This window comes from Sturnira hondurensis, unplaced genomic scaffold, assembly GCF_014824575.4.
Source record: "Sturnira hondurensis isolate 20B ecotype Veracruz unplaced genomic scaffold, ASM1482457v3 Scaffold0014854, whole genome shotgun sequence".
Classification (NCBI taxonomy): domain Eukaryota; kingdom Metazoa; phylum Chordata; class Mammalia; order Chiroptera; family Phyllostomidae; genus Sturnira; species Sturnira hondurensis.
The window spans coordinates 1,999,821-2,022,058 of NW_028087485.1; the positions used below are offsets into that span (position 1 = coordinate 1,999,821).

Below are 22,238 nucleotides of genomic sequence, written 5' to 3' on the forward strand. Positions count from 1 at the left end.
GGAGCCTGGACTTTCAGAACGCCAGATTCAACAGGAAAGGGCCTCTGTTTAGCGTTCTAGAAGCTATAAGAAAGCCATTCCCCCGACCTTCCTCTTTTCGGACACACACGCACAAAAAAAGACAAAACGAGTCCGCAGGACTTAATAGGGTACAATTTTTTTTTCCAGTTCTTCTTAAAGTTCGGCTCTTAGACTGGAATCAGCCGATTCGACAAGGTCTGGCAGCAGGAAGCAGTTCCCGCCAAGCCTGTAAAGGTAACAGAGTAGGGTAAAAGCCTCAGGAGAAAGGATTTTATAAGTTGGGGGTGACTGGCCAATGGCTTTGGCTTGTACACAGTTCAGTAATTTGTCGCCCTGCAGTGCTGAAAGTGCGGGAGCGAATAGAGTGTCAGCAGAGCAGGGGGAAGGGGGGCGCCGAGGGTTGGGGCTGCTCCCAGGGGTGCTGTTGGTTGCAGGTGGGCTGCGGCCAAGGTCCCTGTGGGCCCGGCTTCCGTCTTCAGAAGGGGAGGCTGTGATTACTTTTATGGAGTGGAGTGTGCTAGCAGCTCATTCGCTTCCTGCTCTGGAGGGGGTAAAGCCCTCTCCTCTAGCCTTGCAGCCTCCAGCGTGTAAAAGAGAAGGCAGACCCCGTGGAAGGCAACGGATACGTGAACCCTGGTGTTGACCCTGGTGGAGAGAGGGTTGGCTACCTGCAGGGCGGACCACCTCTGTTGTCTGGAATGTGACCTCAGGGCAGGCACGACTTAACATTTTTGAATTTTGTTTATTGTGCAGTGTTTGTTCTTTGCTGCTGGAGGAAGATGGTGGATTGACCCAGGAAACTGAAGTTGTTGAATATCCACCAGTCATGGATAAGGGCAATTATATCTGTTGGGCATCACACACCTGTTCGATTATGTAGTGACTAGGGTTAATTAGCAAACTGAGGCAACCATTTGGTGTTTGAAACACCTGCTGAGCCAGTCGCCCGGGGACTGTGGGTGGATTTGTGAGTTATTTGGACAGTTGTCCAGTTGAAAGAGAACTGATAGGAGTTTTATAACAACTTTAAAGCTTGTTAAAAGACTCCCATTAGAGCTTACTTTTCAAACTATTACTGATACTTATTTTTATGAATCAATTCCTGGAAAAGACACAGTAACTGGATGAAATAGTCACAAAAATAGAAAACTTCTCAGATGCTACCCCTGTGGTAGATTCTCTTAATTTTATTGTAGTAGGTGTTCTCAAGTCTAAGTTTTGTAGTTTGCAAATATGTTCATTGCCAGACCTTTAGATTCTCATCAAGTTAGTGGGTATTTTGTTACTTTTTAAAAAGTAACAAAATTATTTTTGCTACAAACAGCAAAATAATTCAACTTAAAAATTTTGTAGCAAGAAATAGACTCTCAATTTACTTGAGATTTGTGCTTCTTTAATGATAAAAATCATTTTACCATGTTAGAAGACACCTTTTCAGAAGAAGATATCTGGGAATACAAATCCAAAAGAAAACCAAAATCAGTCCCTACAAATAATTGCTCTGAGAGTGTTCCAAAATCTGTCAAGAAAGCAACAGATGGAAAGGATCGGTCAAAACAAAAGAGAAAGAAAAGGACTGTGGAAGCTAAAGAGAAGGTGAAGGACCCTGAAACGTGCCTTGGAGAAACAAACAGTCAGGTTTCTGTCGTTTCCAGTCAGAATTCCAGCTGTGAAGATGGTATCCAGCAGTCCCAAGGCAAGGAGACCACCCCAGGAAAGCGCAGTAGGACTAGCAAAAACAAACAAGTGTCTCCAAAGATACGTCCAGTTTACGATGGATACTGTCCCAACTGCCAGCTGCCTTTTTCCTCATTACTGGGTCAGACACCTCGATGGCATGTGTTTGAATGTTTGGATTCTCCATCAGTCTCTAAAACAGGTAAGATTCCAAAAAAGATAGTGGTCTTTACACAGGCCTACAGTAGGCCAGGCACATCAGTCCAGTGAAACAAGCAAGGGAAGCAGTAAACCAAAAGCAGTAAACCTCATAGAGATGAGACACTATGAGTACAAATGACTTAACCCCAGAGGCAAACGAGATAACGTGTTGGCCCTTCTTGCGCCTGGTGAGAAAAGATAACAGCCAACAGTATAATTGTAAACAATTTTGGAAGCAGTCTAAGTGCATTTTATTTCATAAAAGTCCCTAGCCATCCGAATTATTTTTTATAAATGCTAATTAAACACATATTGTACTAGATGGGTTCACTTTGTTTACTTTCTTGACTCTCGCAGTAACTGCACGAGGTAGGTGGTATTGACGGTTTCTAGATGAGGGCTTTTAAAAGTTACACAACTTGTCCATTTTGTTATCTGTGATCAAACAGGCTTTCAGAGAATTATGAATATAATCCAGTCTCCTCAGCGTGGTTCTGTTGGGTGTACCATACTAATGTACAGGAGAAGGAACTGGGAAGGAGTGTCCGTTTATTAAGAGCCTAGTAATAAAAATGTGCTAATTGGTAACTGAAGTAACACTAAGTTTTTATCTTTTAAAATACATAATAAATGTCATGTTTAAAATGTAGAAAACTCACTTTGGAGGGCGTGGAGAACTTGTGTATTTTACAGTTATAATATACAGTACATAGATTTTAAATCTCAAAGAATTAAAGTTCAGTAAAATGAAAATAATAGGATGCCTTTTACATTAAATATGATTCAGAAGACATTTTGGTTTTTGCCTCTGTCATTTTAAAGTTCTGCATGAAAACGCAAAAGATCTCATAAAATTTGGCATTAGCCTTTTGCATAAAAGTATAACGAATGAAAGCCTCATCAAATGTTACTAATTTGCTTTTAAGTGGCTTGAAAACCAGAAATGGAAGTTGGACTCCTACAGCACACACCTCAGGGTGAAATGTCTTAGATGAAACCACCTCAAAGAGATTTTTCTTTTCTTTTTTTTCCTATCTAAACTCTTTGAATAGTCTCAGATTTGAAGTCTGCCTATAACAGATACTTTTATGAGGTGATTTTAAGTTAACTCTTAAGCAATCAAGTTTTTTACTTTAATGTAACATTTGGCGGGGGCGGCGGCGGGGACAAGAAGGGATCGTTGTTTTTGTAAACCAGAAAATAAACATACAAGGGCATAGAAGAAGATAGTTTACAGAATGTCACTCAATCATAATGATGTAATGCGGAATGGTTTCCAGATTATTAAGGCCTTATTATTAGTCACTTTATCAAATTGAATTTCAAATCTCAGAACGGAATCTAAATTGTCCAGGGTATGAACAGCTAGAAAAGAGTGTTCTTGTTATTGTACACAGTGTGAATATCAAATAGTGGAATCTAATTTACTTCTATAATTGTCATAAATCTGTGTTGCTCCATCAGAAAAACTGGGGTAGAACTTTAGTTCTGTGAGAGATCTGTCAGTGTTTATCATTTGTGGCCTGGGCGGGAGTGAACTAGTGGAACCACCGATGTGTCGGTTTGTAGTATCTGTTTAAGAAACACGTCATGCAAGCGACGCATGGACTTTTGAAGCAGCTCATACTTGTTTGACTTAGAAATAATAACTAGACCTCGCAAAAAGGGACTGTATTACAGTCATTTTATCCTGATCTTTTGATTCCTGTTAAGATAGCTGTTGTTCTAAAGCCTCCAAGTAGGGCTGAGGACTCTGCACTCCCATGTTAATTTATAATCCTAATACTGTCAAAATTTAGTCCGGACTTTGGTAGTCTAATACTTATTTTCTTTATTACAATTTTCAGAGTGTCCTGATGGCCTTCTGTGTACCTCAACAATTCCTTCTCATTACAGGAGATACACTCACCTCCTGCTAGCTCACAGTAGGGCTGGTAGCAGTCCTTTTCCGAGCCCATCACAGGGGTCAGGTGGCAGTTTCACTGAGACTAATTCAGGCTTTCTTTGTAACCCGGAGGAAGGATGGTTTCCATATCAAAAACAAACTGAGAACTTAAAAAATGTTTCAGTTGATCCTTTGTTGGTGCCAGAGTGTCTAAAAAAATCTCCGTCTCCAGCTGAAACCAAGAAAAAGACTTCCTCTTCAACCAATCCCCTGACGTCCCAACGAGCTCTGCAATTCACAGAGTGTGTTAGCAACCACAAACTGGTAGGCGTTGGCTTGCCTCTTGCTGAAGAATTGGATGGCCAGCACACCTCAGCACTCGCACGCCTGCCATTGCCAGAAAATGACTTCAGCAGCTGTGAAATTTCCTACTCTCCACTTCAAAGTGATGAAGAAACTTATGATATGGATGAAAAGCTGGACGATTCTCGACAGGAACTATATTTTACACAAAGCACTGAAGGTGGCAGCCTAGAGGAAGGTGCCAGCAGCTGTACTTTGTTGAGAAACTTCCACTGTCCCTTACTGAGGGATCAGGAGGAGAGCAGCCCTGGAGTGCATGGCATCTTGACCCAAGATCAATACAATGAAGAATTGTATAAACACAACACTCTGAACAATTCGTCTCAACTTTTCCAAAAGCAGAATATTATTTGGGGTCGCTCTCTAGCATATACTGATGACGATTTCTTCTTGTTTCCGCCTGCGTTAGCCACGGGGCTTGCCGCGGCTAGTTTCCAGGCCCCTAAAGCAAAACCCGATGAGCCAGAGCTTCACTCTTCTCCATCAAATAAACAGAAACAGATTGTTGAAGAATCAGCTGTTTACAATCAAATTTCTCTCCCATTACTTAAGAGTAAAATGCCAAAACCTTTTGAAAGCCAGGGAGGAAGGTGTCTTTCTTTCCATCCCACCCAAAGTCAAATAAGAGAATTATCAAGTAAGAATTTCAGTGCTGAGAATAATACTAACTTAGCATGTTTCTGCAGAAAGGCATTCGGTGGGATGCTAGGCAGCCAAGCAGATGTTTTAAATTCAGGGACATTTTCTAGTACACCAACTGCTGCCAAGTCTTTCAAAACGTTGCCATTTAGTCCTCAGTGCAGTGCAACAGACCCTTCTACCAAGGTGATGAAGCAAATGGATATAGGTGTGTATTTTGGTCTACCACCTAAAAGAAAAGAAGAGAAATTAATGGAGGAAAGTGCAATAGAAGGGATGAACTCCCAGCCACTTGTAAGTCCTAATAAAAAGAGGGCTGGGCAGTGCAAGAGGAAAGCAGAAAAATCTTTAAGTGATTTAGAATTTGATGCAAAGAATTTAAATGAGAAGTGGCAATCCGTGGAACTTTCTAGTCCGAGAGTGCAGCATCAAAGAAAGCGTCTGAGAAGGTCAGACTCGCTACAGGAAGGAACACGGCAGAAGAGGTCAGATTACATTATTAGCAAGATAAAAGCTGGCGCAGGCAGGTTAAGTCAAGAACAAGTTTTCATAAAGTCAGCTAGTGGCAGGCTGCAGAGAGGCGCCCCCAAAATCCCACAGATAGCTCATGCAGAAGAATTAAGAAAAAGGACTTGCCCATTCTATAAGAAAATACCTGGTAAGTTGAAACTTTTCAGCCTTTTTATATCCTTGTAATTTTTCAAGTCTTCATACGTGAGTTAGTAGGAAAATGGTTGGTGAAATGGATTTTGTTATTGAAGGAACCGGAACCAGTACCTTTTCTTACGAAAAGAATATAAGAGAACACTGCCAAAATATACGTGGTTTCAGAAAGTTTTTTAAGTGCTTTATTGATGGTTGAGAGCTATACTGTGTTCAAAATATGTAGAGAATAGTATTTTTGTACATCATAGCACTAGTTTTTAATAATTATTTCAGCTGAGTGTATGTATTTTATGTGACTCTAAAACTAGTATGCCATGTGTCGATTGGTCTCAGTAGAATCATTTGCTTTTTCACTTGTATATAATTGGGCACTTCAGGAACACACTTGGGAATTCCCTTCATGAACACATTTTAGAACAGCTCAACCTTTCTTTAAAATTATTATTATTGCTCCTGTAGGGAGACTTTCAGGCATTTTTTTTCTTGTTTCCTGTCCTCTCCCCGACCCTAGACAATGACATTTGACTACTATTGATATACTGTTTATCTCTTGTACCGAGGCCCTTGGCAGGGCCACAGACCATTGTCATCCATAAGATTATTTGGACTGCACTCATTTTGCCCCCTTAGAAGCCTGTTCATGTCACCCCCACCAAGCTTTCATGTCTTAGAGAAAATTAGCATTCTCCTTTGGCTATTTTGCAGAAGTAAAGGAGTTCAGGTAAGTGTTGGAAAAATACTGAAAGAAATAGTATTCAAAATTAAAAAGTAAATTGGTTTGTAGTTTAATGCTTTGATTTTTTTTGTAGAATTATTCATTTAAAAAGCCTATACTAGGATAGTTAGTGGAAACTTACAAGCCTCTTTTTATCTCTAGGATCACCTTTTGCTGACTTGAGCCAATGCAAGTTTTCATTTAAATTATAAAGTGATGTTAGGAGTGAGATGTGAGATGCTGGAAGGTCCGGTGTTTGCAATCCAGCTGAGTATGTTTTTCTTCGTTGCCGCTGTTTAAGCGGTTGTGTTGGTGTTTGCCTTGCAGGAACCGGCTTCACAGTGGATGCCTTTCAGTATGGACCTGTCGAAGGTTGCACAGCCTATTTTCTCACCCATTTTCACTCTGATCATTATGCTGGATTGTCTAAAAACTTCAAATTTCCAGTTTATTGTAGCGAGGTAAATTTTAGTATTCTAAATTATGAATTTGTGGAGTGCAATGAATTTCTATGCAGCTTGGTTAAAAAGGAATAATTACATTGGTAAGATTTATCATTCTGCTAGGTGAGATATGGGACAACACATCCCACATTGAGAATCTATAATTTAGTGAGTTATTGCCAATTGTTATAAAAGTTTTTAACGATATTTTTAGTATATGGAAACAATAGATAAACTACTTCCCAATTTACTTAAAAAAAAGTCTAAGTTTCACTTAGTAAACATTTATCAAGTGCCTAAAAAATAGTTCAAGGCAAATACCTAACTTCAAGGAACTCACAGCCTCAGAGGACACATTCACCAAATAATGCCAGGGTGGGATCAGTACTGGAACAGAGAAGTGGAAGGCGTGCCTGGAAGTAGGTAGAAGGGAGGGCCTTGCTCTGTCCTGGGCTAAGGTGAGACAGTTTCACGATGGAAGAGATATCTTGAAAGGTGAACGTTTCAGTGTGTACTACTAAGAGCTTTGGCTAGACTGGCATTCAATTCTCACAGCATTCTTGAATTATCCTCTTTTTATTAATGAAATAGCTGAGGTTAAGTGACATGTCCCGATCCCAGCGCTAGTGATAGCATAGCCAAACTTGGAACAGGTCTGTTCGATTCCAGAACCAGGCAGAGAGTGGAGATTGTTATAAAAAGGCAGGCATCTGAGAAATAGACCCATTCCGGGCACTCCAGGTATTTCAGAATGGATAAACAAGATAGGGAATAAATAGCAGGAGATGAACCCGCAGAAATGGGGCGGGGCCATGTCTTGAGGGTTTTGTGTGTCCTGCTACAGAGGGACTTTTCACAGATAAGAGAGAGCCAGTGACAGTCTCTAAGAAGAGCTGTGACACAGTCATTGTAGGAAGCTTTTCCTGGCATTCTGGAGGGTTTGCAATGGCTCCAAGTGGGAGAACAGGGAGATTATTGAGATGCTTGGGCTCTAAACTAGATACAAAATAAATACGTATTTTGTACTTGAGTGGATCAGCAAGCAATAAGCACATTTGGTTTTGCAGATAACCGGCAATTTGTTGAAGAGCAAACTTCATGTGGAAGAACAGTATATCCATCCATTACCAATGGACACTGAATGTATGGTGAACGGTATCAAAGTTACTTTGCTCGATGCCAATCAGTAAGTATTAAAGTTGCCTAAATAACAGCCTGTTTTTTTAATATTCAGAAGGAAGACACGTTAGCTTTTTTGATTGAACTAATGTGGTATTTCTTAAAACTTGACTTAAGCATGTTTCTCCTTTTGAAAGAAATAATATACCCAATTATAGGTAAATGTAGAGATCTCCTAAATATTATCTAACCCATTTTTTATCCAGTTTAAATTACTATGCTTGACATATGAGATTCCTTATTTTTAAAAGAATATGTTAACAGGTTGCTGCTGTTCTTTAAGAGATACCCTTTGGCCATTTCCTTTAATATCACTTCTATAAATTAGAAGGTACTGGTAGAGCTGGTACTCCAGACACTAGAAAGTTTTCTTTTCCCTTTAAGTCATTTTTCAGAGTTTTGACACTGAAGAACTGGAAAACTTTCTTTTGGAAATCATTTTCCTCTTTCCTTCATTTTTTTGAAACGTAAAGTACTATCACATTTACATTGCAAAAAGGCATTTATCAACTTTGCTTTTTTCTACTTTTCATACAGTGTTAGCCTCATGTACACCAGAAATCATAGATGCTTAGAGAATTGAAATTGAGGCTAAATCTAGGTCTAAGATCGAGGCCAGTGCTCGCTCTTCAGGTTGCCATAAGTTTTTCTCTGCTAACTTCACTGCTGATTTTTTAATCACCAGTTGTGACAACTCCATTTCTAATTTTTTTAGTCAACCTTATTGAGATATAATTTCCATAAATAAAATGGACTTATTTTCAGTGTGAATTTCATGCTGAATTTTGGTAAAAGTGCACACTCACATAATTTCCACCACAATAAAAATATAGAAACTCCGAAAGGTTTCCTTGTGCTCTTTCCATGACTCCCCAACCCCCACCTCTGACACCATTGATCTGTTTCTTACCACTACGGATTATATTTGTCTTTCCTAGGGATTTATCTAAGTGAAATCATACAGTGTCTACTCTTTTATGTCTGGTTTCTGTCACTCATCATGTTTTTGAGGTTTGTCCATGCAATTTTATGTATTAGTAGCATGTTCCTTTTTTAAAATTTTTTTAAAGATTTTTATTTATTTATCTTTATAGGGGAAGGGAAGGAGAGAGGGAGAGAAATATCAATGTATGGTTGCCTCTCGTGTGTCCCCTGCTGGGAACTGGCCTGCAACCCAGGCATGTGCCCTGACTGGGAATCGAACCCCGATCCTTTGGTTCGCAGGTCCGTGCTCAATCCACTGAGCTACGCCAGCCAGGGCTGCATGTTCCTTTTTTTATTATTGAGTAGTATCTATTACTGTATGGTTACACTACAATTTGTTTATCTACTCATCTCTTGATGGGCCTCTGATTTTTGTTTATTGACTTTGTGTCCCAAGAAGATCTTGCTAAACTTGCTAAATAGTTATAATAGGGTTTTTGTAGATTCTTGAAAATTTTCTGTATATTAAATCATGTCATCTGTGAGTGAAGGAAATTTTGTTTTGCTTTTTTCCCTCTTGTTTACTGTGCTGGCTCAGACCTTCAGTACCATGTTGAACAAGAACAGCGAGAGCAGACACACTGTCTTGTTTCTGATCTTAAGGGGGAAGCTTTCATTCTTTCCCCATGAAGCATGATGTTAGCAGTAGGTTTTTCACAGATGCCTTTTATCAGGTTAAGGAATTTCCCATCTATTCCTAGGCTGCTGAGACTTTGTAATCAGGAATGGTTGCTGAATTTTGTCATGTGCCTCATTTGGTGTCCATGTGAGCATATGATTTTGCTCCTTTCAGTGTTAATAACATGGTAAATTGCAGTGATGGGTTTTTTTTTAATGCTAAGCCAGCCTTGCATCGCTGAGATAAAACCCACTTGGCCTTCATGCATTACCCTTTTAAGAAAAACACTTTGGTGGATTTGATAAGCTAATATTTTTCTAAGGAATTTTGTGTCTGTTTTCATGATAGATACTAGTCTTTTTTTTATGTTTTTGTCTGGTTTTGATACCAGGGTAATGCTGGCCTCATGAAGTTTCACTCCTCTGTTTTCTGAAAGATGGTTGTGTTGTATTTGGTATTGTTTTTTTCCCTAAGTATTTGACAGAATTCCCCAGTAAAATCGCTGTGGTCTGAAGTTTTGGAGCAAGGAGGTAAGGGGAAGATTTTAATTACAAATGTAATTATTCCCCATGTTTTCTTAGAATTCAAAGTGAAATTTCCTGTGTTTTGGTAGTAATTTCCAAACCCCACTGTGTCGGGAGTCCCTGAGACCACCTCTGGGCTCAGTGGCTCACTAGGACTCACAAGATTCAGTTCTTGTGCAGCTTGTCACGGGACAGAAGAACAGGTGGAAAGAAATCAGAGGGAAAAGACAAAGGGGAGTGAACCCGGGAGAGACCAGGCACAAGTTCTCAGGTGTCCTCATTTAGTGAGCGGTGCAGGTGTGCGTAATCCTCCCAGCAGTAATGGGTAAGGACACACAGGGTGTGGCCAACCGGGGAAGCTCACTGGGAGCTTGTCCTTGTTTTTACTGGGGGTCAGTCAGGCGAGCAGTGCCACCTGACTGAGGCTGACCTCGACTCCCAGACTCCAGTCACCCAGACCAGAAACAGGACTTCATAGCAGATCTCATTGTTGGCCTAAACTGGCTGTCCCACTGACAACACACGGCCCAGGCCTCCGGCATACACCGTGCGCTTCTAGCAGAACATGCCAAGGGCTCCGAACTCGTCCCCCAAAGACTGGTCCTAAAGAAAGGCCTGCCTTGTGTGGAGCTTGAGAAACCGGACCTGCCAAATAGCTGACTTGGTGGTGGTGGTTTTGATTTTGTGAGCTTCCTAAACCACAGAGCTACATTTTCTCTGTAGCACAGTGCTTTGTCATCGCGGTCCACTAATAAAGTGGATAATTACCTTGAGAGCGAAATGAGCACTCTTCCTTAGAGTGCTTTGCCTGCGCTAAGACTGTATCTTTGAAATGCTTGTTTTCAGCTGTCCAGGTGCTGTCATGATCCTTTGTTACCTTCCTAACGGTAACGTCATCCTCCACACCGGAGACTTCCGAGCAGACCCCTCCATGGAGCGCTCTCTCCTTGCTGGCCGGATAGTCCACACGCTGTATTTAGATACCACGTAAGAGGAGCCTTGTTTGTCTTTCTTTCCCACAGGTGGCGTTGGCCACGTGTGGTATGAATAATTTGAGTGTTTGCTTAGGTAATCGGAACTATGGCTTTTTGTCAGCAGGATGATGTTTGGAAAAAAAGTACTTGCGTAAGGACAAATTTGGGATTACAAATCTTAACTGACTGCAGCTTAATTCTTCTTATAATTGCCTTTTGCAAATACGGTTTCTGTGAGGGTCCTGCCCCTGAAACCAGGAAAGCAACACACTGCGGCGTTCAGGAAGGCACCCTTTACTCCTCCTTTCCAAGTACCCACGACCTCAGGGCGCAGTCGTGAAGGGAACGCTGGGGCCAAAGTCTGACTCTGTTTAAGAGTAGTGTTCAGAATTTGTTTCATTCTTAAAAAGGTCATTCCAGAGTGACAACTTTGGATTCCTAAGTGTTATGAACATAATGGTATGAGCCATTATCCTTTTATTATTTATTAAAATGCCTCACCAATTTGTTAGAAATTAATTATTTTACCTATTTCAGAGAGAAATGGGTTTGGATGGCATATTTTACTAAAAGGTAGTATCCCCACATCCTGTTACCATACACTAGCTATTTTTCCATTCCTTTATGTATACTTTAAAAACCAGGCAAATTAAAACAATAATAAGTTTTTAAAAACCCTTTTCTTGATACTTAGTACTCTTCTACATAGAATTTTTAATTTCTTTGTGGGTTTTTATAGGAAAAAGTATTAAGATTTTTTTTCTATTCTCATGGCTGATCAGCCAAAAACATTTTTGAAAATTGGGAAAAATGCATTCCTTTGGTGTTTGCACTTCATGACTCTCTTAGTGAAAGAGCACTTACTTTTCATCTCAAATATGTATAGGTGGTAGTCTTACGGTTAGTTCTTCACTGGACGGTATCATTTTGAGGTGCAGCCAACTGGATTTGTTGCATTTCTGTAATGCTGTGTATTTTCTTTATCTTCTAAGAAGAGAAGATAACCATGTGAATATTAACTGTTTGATTTAAAGCTACTTCATTATATTCATGTTGTATTTGAATAATTTTCTTTAGTCCAAAAATAACCCCCATCAATAGATTATCTTTGATAGTGATTGGGGTTAAAGGAGATACTGAGGTTTATAATTCAGAGCTAAAGTAGCTGGCCAGCTAGAAATATTTTTTTAAATATTTTATTTATTTATTTTTAGAGAGAAGGGAAGGGAAAGAGAAAGAGTGGGAGAGAAGCATCAGTGTGTGGTTGCCTCTCGTGTGTCCCCTGCTGGGGGCCCGGTCTGCAACCCAGGCATGTGCCCTGACTGGGAATCGAACCAGCGACCCTTTGCTTCACAGGCCCGTTCTCAATCCACTGAGCTACACCAGCCAGGGCCCCAGCTAGAAATATTTTTGAAGAAAAAAAAAGGCAATTTCTTTATTTGAAGCTGATAAACATAGTGAGAAAAGTATTCTGAAAATGCATAATCCTATTCTAAGTCGGCAGTAGCTGGTAACAATATTTTAATCACAGGGAGTGAGAGAACTTGTGTTTACATAACTGCTGTCGCCTGTCATCTTGTGAGGGCTTAATTTCTGAAAGCACGTGCAGTGCTGTGGCTCTCCTGTTGCTCCTGGAATAAGTGCCGCGTTTCCGAATTGCAGGTACTGCAGCCCAGAATACTGCTTTCCGTCTCAGCAGGAGGTTATCCAGTTTGCCATCAACACCGCCTTTGAGGCTGTAACCCTAAACCCGCGGACTCTTGTTGTCTGTGGCACTTACTCTATTGGAAAGGAGAAAGTCTTCCTCGGTAGGTGTCAGCTGTATCTAATTTACGTTAATATATTATAAAGATAGGCTCTTTTTGCATAAAGCGCTTTCAGTCTCTGTTCCTTGTGCTTGAAATTTATTCCTGAAATGGTTTGTTATTACCTCTGAAGTTGAAGGAAAATTTGATAGTTTGATTCATTTAAGCTTTGAAAGGATTAACTTAATGGAAACATTTGATATGTGTTTATGGTAGCCTTCGTATCCATAAATGTTTATGTAGCAAATGCCCATGCTCTATTCGTATTTTAATAAACTTTGGAAGGTGTCTAATACATAGTTGTGTTACTACGCTATTCTTTTTTTTTCCTTGTGTTGCTGCATTCTTTGATGAAAACCATCAATTAGTTATCTTAGAGAATAGTTTTAATTTTTGTTCCTAAAAGATTTCTGGATATGTAACTGTAGTTTATCTAAACAGTACTGAGCCATTTTGCAACATACTTTATATTTTTTTCTTACATTAAGGTATGAAGTGATGAAACCAGGGTTTTAACTCCTTCAAATCTGGTTTCTTCCCATCTCCTATCCCTTTCTTTACATATTTTGTAGTGTTTAAAGACTAGGTTTTTAAATATAAATTCTTTGGTTTTCTTACAACTTATTCCACACAGTTAACCAACAAAATTATTCAGCCTTTTTGAGATGTTATGGCAAAAATGTGAATAGTTTGAATTTGTTTTTATTTGGTAAATTCTTATTTTAAAATTCATAAACTGTAATTTTTGTATTTTTAACCTTTTTCTTTGCCTATAGCCATTGCTGAAGTTTTAGGTTCAAAAGTGGGCATGTCCCGAGAAAAATACAAAACACTGCAGTGCCTGAATATACCAGAAATCAATTCCTTCATCACTACAGACATGTGCAGTTCTCTTGTTCACCTTCTTCCAATGATGCAAATTAATTTTAAGGTAAGTACCCAAGAAATATGTCTTTTTAGGATGAATGGGAAAAGAGAATGTGATGACTGTAAACTAGAACCCATTTCCCTGCATTTAATGTAGAAGAATCCAATAACGATAAAGTTATCACCTTTAGTAAACGTGCCCTAGAAAATCTTTTCAGGGAAATTGAAAATGTTTTTAGTTTTCAGTGTGTGCAGCTCCGTATTGGAGTCCACATGCCCACCAGGAGGTGAGGAGCTGGAGCACTGGCACAAGGAAATATACAGGCAGAAAAGGGTAAGGTTGTCTGGGCATTCAGACCTCCTGTTCTTAAACTGGTTCTCTGATTCTTCCTGGGTGAGTGGGGCAGTAAGTGGAAAATTCTAAAGGGTACTTACTTTTTCTCAAGCCTATTCTGTGTTAATATCAAGCCCTTATAACATGGACATATGTTGGAAATGTACATGTGAGGATTCAATAAAATAGTGGAAGTGCCTCATAAGAAGAAGGCTCAGTGTTCATTCTGAGGTGTAAATTAAAATGCATAAGATATGACCTCACCTTGATTTGGGGGGATTGTCAGAGTTACTCATATACTAAGATTTATTCTATTTGCTGACATTTTAACACCTAGCAATGGATCACATCTAATTCATCAAACCTGTGTATTAAAAACAATTCAGAATATAATGTACACAAAAAGATGTATTTTCATTTTTTTGTATAATATTAATGAAATACTTTTGTGGAACTTTTTGAACTAGCTTGGGATGCTGATCACTGAATTTGTCTTAGACGTGATAACACTTGTATTTTGTAAAGAAAATGAACATTTTAGGTCTACCCCTTGAGTAAGGAAATTCTAACTGGTTCATTAGATTATGGTAAAATTTTTATGGCCTTTTTTCATGAGTATAGAATCCATAAGAAATTTCAGAGGCAATCAAGTGAGAGTTTTGTTCACTGGTGTTTATGCTAGCCTTGCAAACTTACTTTATTTTTAAAGATTTTATTTATTTATCTGTAGAGAAGGGAAGGGAAGGGAGAAACATCAGTGTGTGGTTGCCTCCTCTGCACCCCCAACTGGGGACCTGCTCTGCACACAACCCAGGCATGTGGCCTAGCACAGGTTTAATTCATCAAACCTGTGTATTAAAAACGATTCAGAATATAATCTACACAAAAGATGTATTTTCATTTTTTTTGTATAATATCAATGAAATACTTTTGTGGAACTTTTTGAACTAGCTTGGGAGTTAAACTGGAGACCTTTTAGTTCGTAAGGTAGCATTCAATCCACTGGGCCACACCAGCCAGAGTGCAAACTTATTTTAAATTTGGGAGGCATCCAATTTGTGTGGAGCCTAGTGAGATGGTCATTAATCACAAAATGAACAGATATCCTGAAGAGGCTATATAGCATTTCTTAGATATTTTCATTTAACACCTTTGTTATCTTAGTCTGTTCCATTTGAAGAAATGATCTGTTTAGGAAGACAATGGGGATGCAGGAGTATTATGGAAATAAAAGGGGCAGACCTTTACAAGAGTGTTTAAAAAGGGCCCTATGCTGCAGAGCGGTCTTAGAAGAGAAGAAGGGCAATTTGGCACATCTTTGGTGACTTGTACAGGAGCTGTTGCGGTGAAGTGAGAGTGGAGAAAGCCAGATGGCCCGGGGCCAAGGAATGAGTGAGAAAGTGTACAGATGACCAAATGAACGAGAAGGTACATAAATCGCCGATAAGCCCATGAAAAGAGGCTCAACGTGATTAGCCAGCAGGGAACTGTAAATCAAAACTACAGTGATACCACTCACGCTTAGTAGGATGACTGTGATACAAAAGACAGGCAAGGCCAATTGTTGGTGTTGATACAGAGAGATGAGAAACCTCGTTCGTTGCTGCCACGGAAAGCAGTTGGATCGTTTCTTCATGAGTTCAACATATGGAGTGACTGTATTGCCAGCAATTCCAGGCCCAGGTGTGTGCCCTAGAAAACTGAAAACATGTCTACACAGAAATGTCTACATGGCTGTTTATAGTGGCATTATTCATAATTACCACAAAGTAGAAACACCAGATGCCCATCTAATGATGAGTGGATAAACAAAATATGATGTCCATAAGGAAGGACTATTATTCAGCTATACAAAAGTAATGCAGTGCTAAATGTGCTACGGTATGAATTATCCTTGAGAACATTATGCCACATGTAAGGAGCAGGCACAAAACACTACATTTTGTGTGATTCCGTTCATACGAAATGTCCAGAATAGGTAAACCTGTGAGGCACTAGGCAGATAGTAGTTGTCAGGGTTTGAGGGAGAGGGAACGGGGTGTGCCTGCTAGTGGGTAGGATGTTTCTTCGGGGGGTGATGCAAATGTTCTAGATTTAATGGTGGTGATGGTCGTACAACTTTGTGAATATACTGAAAACCACTGAACCGTCCATTCAGAAGAAAGACTGGACTGGCATTTATCTGCCTTGAAGACCAAAAAAAAAGGGAGGGGGATGGAATGGACAAGTGAAGACAGGGAGACAAGAAGCATGCGTAGGTGACGGCTGTGACGCAGAGCCGGATGTGTTGCTGGCAGAGAGAAGTGCCCCAAATGGGGTCTGTGTGTTTGTTAGCTGCAGGAGACGAGGATTTCATACTGTGAGGGACGTGGAGAAATTGGAGACATGTGAGAGAAGGAATAATGAATGAAGTAAGGCTTCTGAGAAGGATCTGGAAGCACCGTTAAAGGGAGTCATTAGCCTTAAAGAGGAAAACGGTCACCTCTTTGTCTTTGACAATTCCCTTGAAACCTACAACTTTTACAGACTGTTTGTACTGCTACGCATTGTCTGCTTTCAGAGATCGGATAGTTACCAATCCAAACTTACATGAGAATTAAATCTCCAAACAACTACAAATTCAAGTCCCATATTTAGTACAGGAACTCAGATCGGTTTTAATGACTCAGAAGTGCTCCCTTTGAATCTGCCTGGCATTTTTTAAAGAAGTGTTTTGGGAAAAGGAATGATCTGCTACCGTTGTCTACTTCTCTGTAGTTGCCATCTGTTGTTGGTATCGCCTTCAGGAGCCCTTCCCCTTCCTCCAATAAAAGAACCAGTTGTTTATAACATTCTGACGTTTCTTATCTTCAAAACACAGGTAGAGCAGAAGGTGGTGGTTACCATGAAGCAGTATTTTAGTAGTTAGTACTTAAAGCCATTCTTTCACTGGCCAAAAATAGTTTTGTTGCATCAGGGCTGATGACTCTCTGTAAAAATATACCAAGTCCAGGGTTTCCAAGGCATGCTTTGAGAGCCTTAAAAACTCTATAAATAATACCCTTCATGCTGTCCAGCCCAATTTTACAGCATGTACATTATATGGAGTTGCTACCACCCTGATTTAAAGCAGGTGACTGAGTGCAGTACAGCCTTCTAACAGTCTTACATGGGATTCTAGTGGCACATACGGAACGCAGACTGGTTCTAGTAAACAGGGATAAGTCATAGATCAGGAACTGTGTGTTGACGAAATCATTCTTAGTAATAAAATCCCTGATGATAGTAGTTCTCCTTTTGTAGTTAATGAATGACTAGTGGCTACGGGCAGTCTTTTCTATGTGTTTAGCTCATATAATCATAGTTATGCTTTTGTTTGTGACATAGGTTAATGATGTTTTTGTGGTAACAGTAGTTCGTCTTTTGAAAAGCTTAAAATTAGCCCTGGCTGGTGTGGCTCAGTGGATTGAGCATTGGCCTGTGAACCAAAGGGTCAGTGGTTTGATTCCCAGTCAGGGCACATGCCTGGGCTGTGGGCTGAGTCCCCAGTGGGGGCCACATGAGAGGCAACCACAAATTGATGTTTCTCTCCCTCTCTTCCTCCCCCACTTCCCCCCTCTAAAAGTAAAAGAGATGAACTAATTTTAAAAAAGAGAGAGAGAAGCAAAAATTACTTCTCATTTAATTCTCCTGAGTGTTTTTGCAGAGATAAATATGAATGGATAAGTTTGATGACCTGTGTTGAAAGTTGGATTCTCAGCTTATGGCGTCACAGGTATAACTGCTCTAAACCTCAGTTTCCCCTCATTTCCTTTTCGTTGTGAGGACAGGGGGAAAGGATTAGCAGTTGAGCAGATCACATAGTTGCTCGTTCCTGGACTAAGCAAGACAAAAAACTTGAAAATTTGCAAAGTCAAGGATAGTGTAATGAAAACTTTGTTATATATCTATAACAAACTTTGAGGGGGAGCAGTAATTGGTAAGAAGTACAATTGTTTAATGGAATTCTTGTATTGGCTTCAAACTAATAAAAGATCGTTGTTTGACAGAGAAGATAATTGTTATTAATTTATCAGTGAGATATAAATGTCTGATAAACACAATAAATGTTCAGCTTCTTACTAGTAATCAAACCTAAAAGTGCAACGACAGTGGTAGGTTTGTCTTCTACCAAATCGGCATTTTCTAAAGGTAATATTTCTGTGCTGACATTCAGAGAAATTGACACCCTTGTCCACTTGGATAGTAGTAGGAATTAGGGGTAAATTTTTGAACTCAACAATTCCATTTCTAAGAATTTATACTAAAAAATGAGTTCTTTGTGAAAAGGTCAACTGTAAGGCTCCTAGGTGCTGGTGGTGCATTAGATGAAGACAGTTAGGAAGGGCTGAGAAAGGGCAGTTAGTTCCATTACAGAAGACCCCGAAGGTGGGGTTTATTGGCTGTAAGCTTCCGGAAGGTGGAGGCTGCCTCTCTCATCCACCACTCCGACCACAGCACCTGGCACTAGTGCTGGGACAGATACTTACTGGATGAGTGAATAGGCCGGTGGATGAATGGGTACCAGCATCTTTTAGAACACTTTAGTGGTTCAAAGCGTGTATGATCAAGGAAGAAAAAGGAGACTTTTGGAAATCTGAGATGATACTGTGTGCAGTGTAGATTTTTTTATTATTTTAAATGAAACTAGAATTTTACTATAAATTTACAGTGAGCTTTTGAAACTCTGGGTTTAGTGGTAAGACCAAGAGTATTAGACTTTTTTTATAACCTTTGTGCCATTATTATCTTTAACTGGATTTCTTTTATCTTTCTAGACTGAACTTTGGTTATTGATTCTCTAAGAATTTCATTGAATATCATCACTTACAATGACTTTAGTTTAGATAGTTTTATATTCTACTCATGATTTGTTAGGGAAGCATATTTCTTCCAAATGTAGCAGCATGAAAAGTTTTAATATTATTCTAGTTCAGACTTAAAGGTGGAACCTGAGAAGAGCACTACTATGCATCTTTAAAACGCATGGCCGTGTTGAGTATATAAAGTTATTTCCATCTTCCTGTTTGTCTGTTAGTCCTCTGACTTGGTTTACATGCACAGGAGTATGTTTGGATTGATGTTTATCAGGGAAAATATTTGTATCCGATAGGAATATTCTTAGCTATTGGTATCAGATTTTAATATCCAGATACTAGTAGGATTTGGAAAGGTGTGTTTATTTGGTAGCCATCTGAATTATGATTTTTTAAAAAATCCTCACCCAAGAACATGCTTATTGATTTTAGAGAGGTTGGAAGAGAGGGAGAGAAATATTGGTTGGTTGACTTTTGTATGTGCCCTGAGTGGAGACTGAACCCACAACCTAGGCATGAGCCCTGACCAGGAATGGAACCTGTGACCTTTTGGTTTGAGGGATGATATCCAACCAACTGAACCACACTAGCCAGGTCTTGAATTGTAATTTTGAAATAATATAATTACTTATGCAAACTTGTCCCATCTTAGTTTTTTTTCAAACTGTTCTTAAGCATGCTTAACTTAAAATAAGTAAAGGTAAAAATATTTTTTCAGTGATTTTATGTTTTTGAAATAAGACACTAGATTATTGTGAGCTAATGTTCACCAAGTGCAGACTTCCCGTGACTGTGCCGATGTAACGTGTTTAATCATTCTTGTATCCCACAGAACCCATCTTCCGTGACCCTTGAATCGAATTCCTGTTTTCATTTAACAGGGTTTACAGTGTCATTTGAAGATGTGTGATGGGAGATACGATCAGATTTTGGCTTTTCGACCTACAGGATGGACACATTCTAATAAATTAACGAGTATGACAGATGTTGTACCCCAGACCAAAGGGAAGATCTCAATATATGGTAAAATTTTTAAATTTGCTCATTCTCATGTTTGTAATTACATTTTATAGAAGGGCTGTAAAATGAAAGATTGAAAAAAAAACAGGCATGAAAGAATCTTTAACAATTTAAGAGTTTCAGGTTGCTCTGTGAACCCTAAACCCGTGTCTTTAGTATGTAATAACCTGACATAAAGGAGTGTGACCAGAGTAGACAGACACTGACCCACAGAGGCCCCGCTGTTTGTGGGATCAGTGAGCGGAGAGAAAATTCGAGGATGACCTGAAACGAGGGTGGCGCAGTTTGTGCTTCACATTTGGGAGGCCCTGTGAAGCCCAGAGCAACAGGACAATGGCTGTAGATGTGGTGGCCGTCAGAGTCACAGACTTGACTTGAATTTTGTTCATCTCTTGGAGGAGGTCTGCCGTTGTCCATAGAAGGGGGCTTGCTGCCTTAAGGCTGATGGAAACACGATGTCACAGGGCCAGTGACTTAGTTCCCAAAGACCCCACTTTACTCAGCACAGGGCCCTTTCTCCCTGTTCCTGTGGTACTTGGTCTTCAGTAGAGAGGATGAGGGCTTTTTTTTAAGGGTCTGATTTGGTTTCTTTTTGCTTATTTTTTATGCGCGCAAAGCTGGGGGACTGGAATCTGCTTTGTTGCTCTGGAAATCAAGTGTCTCCTGCTTGTTCTTCAGATTTCACTTGTATTTCTTCTAGTATTTTCTTGAAATTCATAGCTGAGCAAAGTGCTTAAAGGCAAGAATTATTTAAAAAGAAAAGTCTAATTATAGACAAGAATCTAGAAATTAATATTGTCTACATAGAAAAGTAATAGAATAGTTCAAAGTTTTGTAGCATTTTAATGTCATTTAATCTTTAGTTTTTATAAAAGATAAATTTTATTGTCAGAAATAAAGCATGAAGGAGTTTTCAAAAAAATAGTCTGGATTTCCTTTTATTTTGCACCTGTGAATTCTTTTTATCGATTTGATTTTTAGTAGGTGATCTTTTTTTTTGTATTGTAGGGATTCCTTATAGTGAACACAGCAGCTACCTAGAAATGAAACGTTTTGTTCAGTGGCTGAAGCCCCAGAAAATCATACCTACCGTGAATGTTGGCACCTTGAAATCTAGGAGCACAATGGAGAAATATTTTAAAGAATGGAAATTGGAAGCTGGGTATTGATGTTACCTCAAAGGACTCGGGAGTAGTTAAGTAACTTAGGTATAGCTTATTAATAGTTAAATATTTAATGATAGGAAATACACTTCATGTGAAAAACCTCATGAAGGTCACTCATGTAGCTTATTTGATTGTTTACATTTGAATAGCATGTTCATGGTGCCTAGCGCCTCTCAGCACCATCAGGGGTAACTGAGGCTGGCCTCCCTGGTACCCTTGACTCTTGCCCTTCCCAGTGGGGGCAGTTATGTTCTGCATCCAGACTTAACAAAGAAAATAAAGGCAGGTTCAGGGACCAAAGGGATTCATTGTAATGGATAATTAGATTGAAAACATTATATATAAATAATTATGTATCTTTAAAGTTATTTAATATGGGGCATATTTTTATGAGCTAAAGCTTTTATATATGTATACATAAATAAAAATTAATCTTAAACTTGCTATTATAGTGTCTTGGTTTTTAGGATTTATAACTGCCTTTCATGCGATTTTATAAAATTCCAGTAGAAGTAATTCAACAAGTAATTCAAGAAGTAATTTTATTCTGAAGAAGATGATTCAGAGAGCCAAGATAATCACCCAATAAAAGACGGAGGAAAGTTTCCATGAGTGATGTTTACCTGAACTGTTTACTGAAGATACTGGATAACTAAAATTTTAGATTGTGGTGGTTTTTAAAGTAAGATTTTATAATATTTTTATGAATCTTTATCTCTCCAACACAGATTAAATAACTGATTCAAAATGAAAATTTTAGGCTAATGCATGTTTAAAATGTTTTTATTGGGTTTAAATGTGAAAATGGCTAACATAATGAATATACGTGTGTGTGCAGATCTGTATGCTTGCGTTACCTGTACTGGTAGCATTAATTTGGGGAGTCCTCAGGAATTTTTCCATGGGAAATTATTTTCAGTAATGATTGCAGTCACCAGAAGGATGTTATTCTCCATGAACTTTGTTTTCATGAGCTTGGATTTGACTTTATTGTGGAGGTCAGGGTCATAGGGGTCACATTCAGGGGAGGAAAGGTTTTCAGGGGCACAGTGGTAATGAATCCAGTTTAATTATGTTCTCAGTTAACTTCAGTAATATATTTGACATAGTTTAATTTGTTTGGACGTGGTGCCTTAAGCTTTTTGTAAGTTATTTATTAAGTCGTAATTAGAAAAAAACTTTAAAGATTCTACACATTGGATATTTTTAACCTAGAGGAGAAGATCAGATCACGTGGGGTCATTTATTATTTATTATTCGAGTAACGGTTTTTTCCCATGAATTATCATTCATTCGTTGGTAATGATTTTGAATGTTTCCC

The 22,238-nt window shown here is 39.1% G+C and overlaps 1 protein-coding gene across 2 annotated transcripts; it reads left to right on the top strand.

Annotated features, from left to right (window-relative positions):
• Window positions 1-130: 130 nt before the first annotated feature.
• DCLRE1A (DNA cross-link repair 1A) lies at window positions 131-21,363 on the top strand. Of its 2 annotated transcripts, none has more exons than XM_037063877.1 (10): window positions 131-255; window positions 775-1,900; window positions 3,747-5,444; window positions 6,495-6,628; window positions 7,678-7,796; window positions 10,763-10,903; window positions 12,553-12,698; window positions 13,472-13,626; window positions 19,613-19,754; window positions 20,760-21,363. In XM_037063877.1, the coding sequence occupies exons 2-10, from the start codon at window positions 1,438-1,440 to the stop codon at window positions 20,918-20,920; spliced, it is 3,159 nt and encodes a 1,052-aa protein (XP_036919772.1). In that variant the 5' UTR covers window positions 131-255; window positions 775-1,437; the 3' UTR covers window positions 20,921-21,363. The 2 variants fall into 2 exon arrangements, with proteins under 2 accessions (XP_036919772.1, XP_036919773.1); XM_037063878.1 differs by lacking the exon at window positions 131-255 and adding an exon at window positions 413-571.
• Window positions 21,364-22,238: the final 875 nt, after the last annotated feature.